At 32.3% G+C, this 9,166-nt stretch overlaps 1 protein-coding gene across 2 annotated transcripts; it reads right to left on the bottom strand.

Annotated features, from left to right (window-relative positions):
- Positions 1–2,871: 2,871 nt before the first annotated feature.
- On the bottom strand, positions 2,872–6,614 carry LOC120255965 (probable disease resistance RPP8-like protein 2). 2 transcript variants are annotated; one of them, XM_039263731.1, is made up of 4 exons: positions 6,269–6,614; positions 3,229–5,629; positions 3,071–3,129; positions 2,872–2,966 (listed from the first exon to the last, which is right to left on the bottom strand). In XM_039263731.1, exons 1-3 carry the CDS (start codon positions 6,562–6,564, stop codon positions 3,100–3,102), a joined length of 2,727 nt encoding a protein of 908 aa, XP_039119665.1. In that variant the 5' UTR covers positions 6,565–6,614; the 3' UTR covers positions 2,872–2,966; positions 3,071–3,099. The 2 variants fall into 2 exon arrangements, with proteins under 2 accessions (XP_039119665.1, XP_039119663.1); XM_039263729.1 differs by having other exon boundaries at positions 2,888–3,129.
- Positions 6,615–9,166: the final 2,552 nt, after the last annotated feature.

The following is a 9,166-nucleotide window of genomic DNA, read 5'->3' as shown; positions in this document are numbered from 1 at the left end:
ATTAATGAGATAAAAGACAAAAGAATTAAGAAAAGGACAAGTGAATGGTTGGATGGCAAGGGTGCTTCCACAAAGGAGGCATGAGAATGCATGTGGGGTACTTTAACTTAGACTCATCCTACAATTCCCTTAAAATTGGTTTCTTGGAGCTCACTTTGCATTTATTTTCTTTTCTAGGGTTGACATGCACATAGTCATATTACTTTGCTTATGATATATCTTGTACTATGTATATATTCACATAATTAATGATATATATATAATTATGTCTTTGATAAGCAAGACAGTAGAAAATTTTTGACATTTAATTATTTTTAATAACAATTAAAATAATTATAATTAACTTATGATTTCCTATGGGACTGAAGTTTGAACCCGCATCTTTGGCAGAGCGTAAATATCTTATACAAGAGACTTAGTGTCAATTGACCAAGATGTCATTAGAGCAACTATCCACCTTTATATTATGGTATGCAAACAATTTAAAAAAAAAAAATCTTAACAAAACATCATATTGCTATCATATTTTATTGGCTTATATATATATATATATATATATATATATATATATATATATTTTGTTGAAAGCTTATTTAGAAAAATAAACTGTTAATTTGTATAAAAAAATGTGAATAAAAGAATCAATTATACTTTCATCAAACTTTTATCAATTAGTGAAAGCAAATTCATACCTTTACTCTTCAAATACAACCAATCTTTTAAATTTCTTTGAGAGGAGATTAAAAAAAGGAATAAAAATATTCATTGCTTTTGAGCTTTGAACAACAAATAACTTGTTAAGTTGCCCAACTTAAAAGAAAATATAAGAAAATTGATTAAGTAAAGAAGAAGCTTTTAAGACTAATATTAAGTCAGGACAAAAGAGAGATTTTCAATATTAAAAATAGAATCCATTAGAGAGTTTGGAAAGTGATTGAAGTTGGTTGGTGAATCAAACACAGAATATCTTTATAATTTTTTATGCATTCTTCTTTTCTTCTTCTTTTTTTAAATAATTCAAATTGACAAAGGGCTTGCGCCTTCAATAGGTTTATATTGAGTCTAATTTGAGCTCTATCAAAACTATTACTTATGTCCAATTAAGAGTTAGTGTTTTAAGAGCCATTATGATTAAACTTCTGAATACAATTAAGATTAGAGTTTTTTCAATCAAAGCCTATAAATACTTTTGCCCATCTCTTGTTTAATAAGTAGCTTGAGGTTATTGCGAAGTACTTATCAGATCTTGCATTTGCCATCTCTTCCAAGAAGGTTAGTAAAATCTTCTACTCAATTCAATAGTTTTAAGATTTTTCATATAGATATTTGTCAACATGTTTAGCATTATTGTCTTTTTTTTTATTTAGTTGTTCATTGCGTATTTTGAGTTTGTTACTCTTGCTATTTATTCTGTCTGTTTTTGATAAAAAAAAAATACTTTTAACTCAAGTCAAAGAAATATTTAATGATAAAATATATGTTCCGACAAGTTACAATAATAGTATATCATTACATAATTTTTAGATATTAAACATAACCAATACTTAGCCTTTTAGGTTTCTAATTAATTATTAGAAGTATAGTTTTAAAATAATTAGCTATTATTACGGAGAGTTTATTTTTCACTTAGAATTTAATTTAATACAGTCTATTTAATTTGGTATAACTGATATATATATATATATATATATATATATATATATATATATATATATAATTTATAGATAACTTCATTATTATTATTATTATTATTATTATTATTATTATGTATGGACAAGCCTTCTTAAAAAAAACATAATTTAGGTTTCGGAACACAAAACAAGAAAAATGACAAAGTAGAATTAATTTAGTTGAGAACAAGGAAAAAAAATGAGGTTTATTTGATGGCATGCATGTTACCATAATTGCAAATTAAAAGATGCAAGCATCATTGCAAAGGGCATAAGGGCACATCAACAAATAGTTTGAACATAACTTGTCCTCTTATCTCCATGACCGTGTCCTAAAATAATAATAATAATAATAGTAATATGAAGCGTTATTTTTTAGGACCTTAAACATATTGACCTTCATTTATGCAACTCTTCATTTAGGTGCAATACTTTAATAAATATTAAAATTATTTTGTATATTAATTTTAAAATAGTTAAATATAGATATTAAACTCTCAATTAAATGATAAACGGAGACAATGCTATATGCATGCTTATTATTTAAATCTCTAACATTATTTGTTATTATTTTCTAAATCATATCGATTCTATTTTAAGGTAGTTTTAATAAATGGGCTTCCATTTGCAGACTCATATAGACATGTGTATTAAACATTGTTTTAAACTTATTTATTTTAATTCTCAAAAACTAATTAACTTTCTAATAAAAAGACCAAAAGGATCTCCACTCTTTTTTCTTCATCTATCTATGAAAAAAAATTAAAACTTTGAGATAAATAAATATTTTAATAGTTTTTCAAATTAATAGGAAAAAAAATAGACGTATTGGCAAATACAACATCTACAATGGCACATTAACGATTACCCACTTCAACATGGACCCCGGGGTATACAAGTTATTTGAATATATTAAATTTTTCATGTAAAATTGTATAAATATATATACTCGACAACCCTTTTCATCATCAAACTGACCTTTTGTTTAAATGGTTTAATGATTAATGGGCCTTAATTTAAGGTCCATGGATCCAATTAAAAGACTTATTATCTAGTGTCACGTGCAAAGCACACCGCGTGCAAAACTATAAATAAATCAGAATCGTCCATGTTTCAATCAGTTTCCAACCGAATGGTCAACAAATCACCATCGTTTAATTAAACAATTTTTTTAAGAAATCGAAGGACTTGCAGAATGATCCGCTTACATGCTGGTGTATTCATATCATTAAATTTATATTTATAAATATATGGAGCTACTTTGAAGTCCAAAAGCACTCATCACTGGCGCCGCTCCTATACAAATAATCCATGTATGGTATTCTTGATTTTTTGATATTTTGATAATTACTTGATAGCAAAACAAACTAAATAAAAATTAATAAAATATTAAGGCTTACCTTTTGAAGGCTGCTAAAAGTTGAAGATATTATCCATGGCGCACTCCATAGTACATATGCTGAAATATCAAGATGAGAGAGTTAATTAATTCTAATTAAGATGAAATGGAAATGTCATAAATATATATATATATATATAGCAAAAATCAAAGTTATACCAAATTAAAGGGAATGTTGGGCACATGTTGTATCTTGTACCAGTCTTCTCCTGTATTCTCCTCAATCCTAGTCACGAATTCTTTAGGCATACCTCCCAATTGCAGCAAATCAAGTGGCACATTCTTCAGTCCTTCTGGAATCATCTTCAAGTTTTTACAGAAGTCGATCTCCAAAGACTTGAGGCATAACATTGCGTTCTCCTCTATCGTCCACTCCTCAAGTGCGTGAAAAGCCCCAATTTCCAAGGATAACAGTTGAGGGAAACCCGTTGCCGAACATATCATCTGTTTGCCTCTATATGCATCAATGAGTCGTAGATATTTGAGACATGGAAGCTTCTCTAGTGTTGCCATTGGGTCTTGCTCCAATCCAGAAAATGACAGATATATTTCCACTAGTTGTTGAGGAAATACATCATTGTGCGGAAGCTGTTTGCGGTTCAAAATTCCAAAGAGAACCAATTTCTTGAGGCAATGTTGATTGGAAAAGGCTGTAATGATATTGTCTAAATGAATTTCATCTCCATCAACTATAGAAAAGGAGGCAAGACGACCCAATTTCTGGAGTGATGAAGATAGGGCACCAGCATGATCATTAGAGACTTTTCTAATGCTTAACTCGCATAGGTTTTCGAGCTTTGGAAGTGTACTCCCTATCCATGATCCAGCATTTACCCCTTCTAAAGTCTGCAAATTCTTTGGTACGTTATTTCCCATATTTGGAGGAGGAACGCTTGATGAATATGGTAGTTCAACATGCCCGAGATTGCCAATTGTCCAGAGTGAATCTGATATCTTTTCTATACCACCACAAGATAGAATAAAAGTCTGGAGATTGCGGAGATGACCAATCCATGATGGAACTTCCTTTAGACCGAAAATTTTCAAATCAAGATATCTTAAATGAATTAATGATTTGATTTCACTAGGAAATTCTGATATATCCAACTCCGAACTAGACAAAAGAAGCACTCTTAATAATTTAAATATGCCAAGCTGTCCTTTCAGAGCTCTAAAAGGCAGACCATTATAAGTACTGCCATAGAATAGACCCCGCAACTTTGAGTTAGAATAGTTTAGAGTCTCAATCTCATTAAATATGATCAATTGTCGGGCTGCATTTGCCGTTGTCGGACAATCTTCAGTGTCATTCTTGTAGAGTTTAAGAAATCTGCTCTCTCTGGCTTCTGAAATGCACATGTCACGCAAGAGATCATGGATTCGGCATCTCTTTGCACTATCATCATATTCCAGCTCGATAACTTGGATCAAACATCGTTGTGCCAACTCCTTTAGACAATCAGATCCAATTTCTTCTTCTGTGGTTGTACTATTTTTTTTTGGCAAGAAACCTTCTGCTAACCACAATCTAATTAATGTTTTTGCAGGAATTTCCTCATCCTCTTTGAAGCAACCAAAGTATAGAAAACACGATTTCAAGTAATATGGTAAATCATTATAGCTCAATGCAAGTACTTCTAAACACCTTTCGCCACTTTCCACAAATTGCCCTTTCGTGCTGTCAACAACTTTGTGCCATTCATCTCGGGTTTGTCGTTTAGTTGAGACAAGTCCTCCAAGAACTACTAGTGCTAGTGGTAGACCCCCACACCTCTGAACAAGTAGATGAGCATAATCAAGCAAACATGCCGGGCAACATGTTTCAATGTCTTGTCTTGGGAAGACCTTGCGAAGAAATAACTCCCAACTCTCCTTTTCGTTTAGGTAACGCAGTTTATGAAGTTTGGTGGTAGGATCTGCAATACTCAAAGCATCTGCAATACTAATGACATTTTCGAAGCGAGTAGTGACAATAACTCTGCTTCCATTATTAACATCTGGAAAGACTTTTCGTAATTCATTCCATACCGCTGCTGTCCAAACATCATCAAGAACAACCAAGTACTTGCCTTTCTTTAATTTTTCACAAACTTTTATTGAGAGAGTTTGGATTGTATCTTCTGATGAAGTTTCTGATTTGTCTGACAAGATTCCCTTCAAAATCTCAGGGATGATATATTGTTGAGATATAGTTACCCATGCAAGTATATCAAAACTTCTTTTGACTTTGTAATCATTATAAACAGATTTAGCAAGTGTGGTCTTTCCCAGACCACCCATACCCACTATAGAAATCACTGACCGATTTGTATCGTTTGTGTCAACCAACTCTTGCCCAATCTTTTTCTTCTCATCATCAAAGCCGACCATATCAATGTCATCAATCAGTTCAGGCAATATAGGGATCCCACCTGGACTTCTAGACTGACTAGTCGTACCAATATTAGAAATGCCATATCGTGCTCTACTTTCAGATAACTCCTTCAACTTAGTTTTTATCCCTTGAACATCCACATGAACCTTGCGTCTACTAACCAATTCATGAAATATAAACACAAACCTGGAGAAAAATCATAGTTATTTCTTATACCTATCTGCTCCAATTTTTTTAATGCATCTATAGTCGAATTTCATTTGATCAAATAATTTAGAGAAATCTAAGGACTCTAGACTTTGAGACATTCATCTTACTCATCCTATATATGCTTTCAATTAATTTTAGTTAATTTAAGCTTAGATTAAAAACTCATGAGAATGTGGGAAAGAAATTGAGAATAGGTTATCATGTACCATATGCAAGTCTAGCAAGACATTTACATCCAAGAAAAAATAACCCAGTATCCGATTTCAAAACTCTATGAAAAATCTATTCTAAAAACACCTACCTAATAAATTTTGAAAAAAACAATTTCACTAATTATATATTTTTTATAAGTCAATTTAAATACTAAAAATTAGATCTATAAAAGCAGGTAAGATTTAACTTTTTTCACCAAAAAAATCTTTCACTAAAGACAAAAAAGCATACCATTGTGTATATATATTTTTTTTTTAATTTGTAAGTGTTGAATTCAGAAAATACGTATTTTTTTTTCAAAACTAAAATATTGGTGTTTTCAATAGAAGTATTCCTACAAAAAAAAAAATATAAGATAAGTGCTCATTCTAAACTAAACAAATTGGTGTTTGTAAAACATACCTCTTCATGAAACCCATGCAACCAGGCTGTTGTCTTCGGAGCTTGACATACATGAAAGTGTCAATAATGTCCTCAGCTTCAAAAGCAAGGTCTCTCATCTCTGTGACCCAGTTCTTGACCCTCTCATCATCTCCATTGTTCTTCTTTGCATCTGCATCCTTTAAGAAGCACTGCATTCTCCCCATTTCTCGTTTCAACCACTCCACTTGCTCTCTGCCTTCATGCAAATTGATGGCTTCTTGAACAATCAGAGCACCAAGTTTCTCCACCAAAAACCTCACTGCAGCCTCAGCCATTGATTTGTTCCTGTTCTTCTTCTTCTTCTTCTTCTTCTTCTTCTTCAGGAAAGTTGCAGATAAATTTATGAAGGGGAGTAGCTAGATTGGTATATAAATGGCAGCATCCCAGCTATAAATCTATGAGTGGGGAGTAGGAGGACAATATTTTATATTTTTAAATTAATAGAGTATATAGTTTAATTATGCTAGTTTGATTTTTCCAACATCCATGCATCCTCTCTCTCTACCGGGCGGTGACGACATCCAGGGTTGTCACATCAACAATGTGCTACACACCGCTACTGATCTCGAGGATCTCAAGGCGTGCTCCAATATTACCCCAATTTCTTACCTCTGCGATGACACGTGCTTTAAGATCAATGTGTTGTAAAATATTAAAATGGGGCTAATGCAATGAAGAGTCATAAAAAAAGGACTTGTAAATGAGAATTTTCTATAGATATATCATATATATATATATATATATAATTTTTCGAGCACACCTTTTGTCGGTGTAAATAGAATTTATATTTATTTATACAAGTCTATAACCTTTCAAATTATTTATTTATACGTTCCTTCAATTATAAATAAATTAAAAAAATATAAAAAACTTAAACTGTGATTTATAATTTCTTTTAAATAATAGCCATTATCATGTATTTTTTTTATAAATATCATGGCATGCTATATACTACATCTAAACTGATGTAAAAATAGTAAAGCTCTAAATGAGTCAAGCTTAGCCCAATTTAATCATATTCAAATTTGATTTGACACGATTTTAACTCAACTCAAGTTAATCTCTTGCATTCTCTGACAGAGCACGAACTAGAATTTACTTAAAATTTGGTGAAATTCCAAGACTTATGCTTAGATCGTTAGTTATAAAAAAAACTGGATTAATTTTTTTCATACATAATATAATATTTTTATAACAATTATTATTAATCAACTCATAAATAAATATGGTAATATAATTATAAATAATTGTATAAATACTTTATATAGATGGATACCATCAAAATTTTATTAATAATTATTATAAATGAGTCTGTTAATAATACTACAAATAAATCTTTTAACAGTTCTTAAAACAAGCCTTTAATGATATATAAACAAATAATTATTTACAAGCCTTAACATTGTAATGATTTTGATGGTATTCATGATCATTTATCTTACAAGTTTAAAAATTAAATTTGAGAATCATTTATTTATTTTAATAAACAAGTTAAGCTTAGTCATTAAAGAATCCAGTTTTCAAGCTTTTACCATTTTAACGAATGCATTAGTTCATTACAATCCCAATAATGAGGGAGATAAGACATCTCATTAGTCTTTGATAAATTCTTTAATTGACCACATTTTCGTTTGTGTTGAATATAGCATGCTCTAAAATGTCATAGGACCAGCCATGTGCACATTATTGCTGGTGCATCATGTGTGTAAAGAGTTATGATAAAAAGAGTCAAAGACTTCTAGAAAATGTAGAGTTTCAGGGACATATTGTCCTTGCTGCTGACACTGTTGCTCTTTCAGTGTACTTTCTGTATGATTTCCTGTGAATGATATCTTCACACCAACACGTCTGTTGGAAAAGAAATAAAACATTTTCTATTTTTAATTAGCTCTAAATACTTAACTCTAGCTCAAATGACCCAGACATCAATCAAAAGTAATTACTCAAACATTGTGGTATGAGGCTAAACAAGTTTGTTAATTAATATGTCTTTTTACCAATGCACATATTGCAATCCATAAACCAATTTTTGGTCCCAACTTTTAATGACAGTGGAAGAAATAGTTATTTTGACAAATTAAATTGTAAATAGCAGTAAAAGAGAACAAATTTAATAGCTCAACTTTATTACTTCGGCTTGTCTCTCCTAGGGTTGTAATATAAAAACGTAATGCAAGTTCAGTCATTAAAAAGGATTTTCAACGGGAACATGCAGTCTCCTGGGCGGCGCCTGTGTTCCTCACGGTGGTGCTCGTCAACCTCCTCGGTGGAGCTCGTGGTGGAGCTCTCGTCATTCACACGGGGGTTCTCGTGGAGGAGCAAGTCAGCATCTGGTAGCATCCGTAGAGACTTTCGCTCCCCTGTTCTTCCTCAACGTCCTGTCAACACCTCATCTTCAGTCCCCCAAACCCAGACCCTGCTAGAGACCTCCTTGAAGAACAAAAATTCTCCGGTGAAGGACTGTATCTCCTTCGCCGACGTTGCTCGAATATCTCCTCCACCTGAGAGCTCCTCGCTGAAGCGTCGCCGCTCACCGGAATCTGAAGAAGTGTGCAAACGCTGCCTTAGATCAGGACATAAAATCGATGACTGCCATCATCAGCTAACCTGTCGCCGCTGCTCTGGTACTGGGCACTACGCTGCTAGATGCCCACTGAAATATTCATCATCAAACACTCCTTTGGAGAATAATACTTTGAAGAAACCTTTGCCACCAACCAAACCACTGCTACAAGTCCCAGCTGTCTCAAATCCAAAGCTCCATTCTCTCAGGGTGTCCCTCCCCATTTCAGAAGCTATCATTCATTCAAAAGAAGACCTTAAGAGACGTATTATCATCTCGGTTATTTCAGGGAACGCGAGTATACAGTCTCCATG

This window comes from Dioscorea cayenensis, unplaced genomic scaffold (assembly GCF_009730915.1).
Source record: "Dioscorea cayenensis subsp. rotundata cultivar TDr96_F1 unplaced genomic scaffold, TDr96_F1_v2_PseudoChromosome.rev07_lg8_w22 25.fasta BLBR01001253.1, whole genome shotgun sequence".
NCBI lineage: Eukaryota > Viridiplantae > Streptophyta > Magnoliopsida > Dioscoreales > Dioscoreaceae > Dioscorea > Dioscorea cayenensis.
Note: the sequence above shows the minus strand (reverse complement) of the source record. Positions and strands in the feature narration are given on the sequence as shown.

What these genes read in the sequence shown, in the direction of transcription:
- LOC120255965 (XM_039263731.1), bottom strand. Translation starts at nt 6,564, where the DNA reads ATGGCTGAGGCTGCAGTGAGGTTTTTGGTGGAGAAACTTGGTGCTCTG. An exon ending in TGCATGGGTTTCATGAAGAG is followed by an intron (nt 5,630 to 6,268) that starts GTATGTTTTACA and finishes ATTTTTCTCCAG; the next exon opens with GTTTGTGTTTATATTTCATG. An exon ending in CCAACATTCCCTTTAATTTG is followed by an intron (nt 3,130 to 3,228) that starts GTATAACTTTGA and finishes TTGATATTTCAG; the next exon opens with CATATGTACTATGGAGTGCG.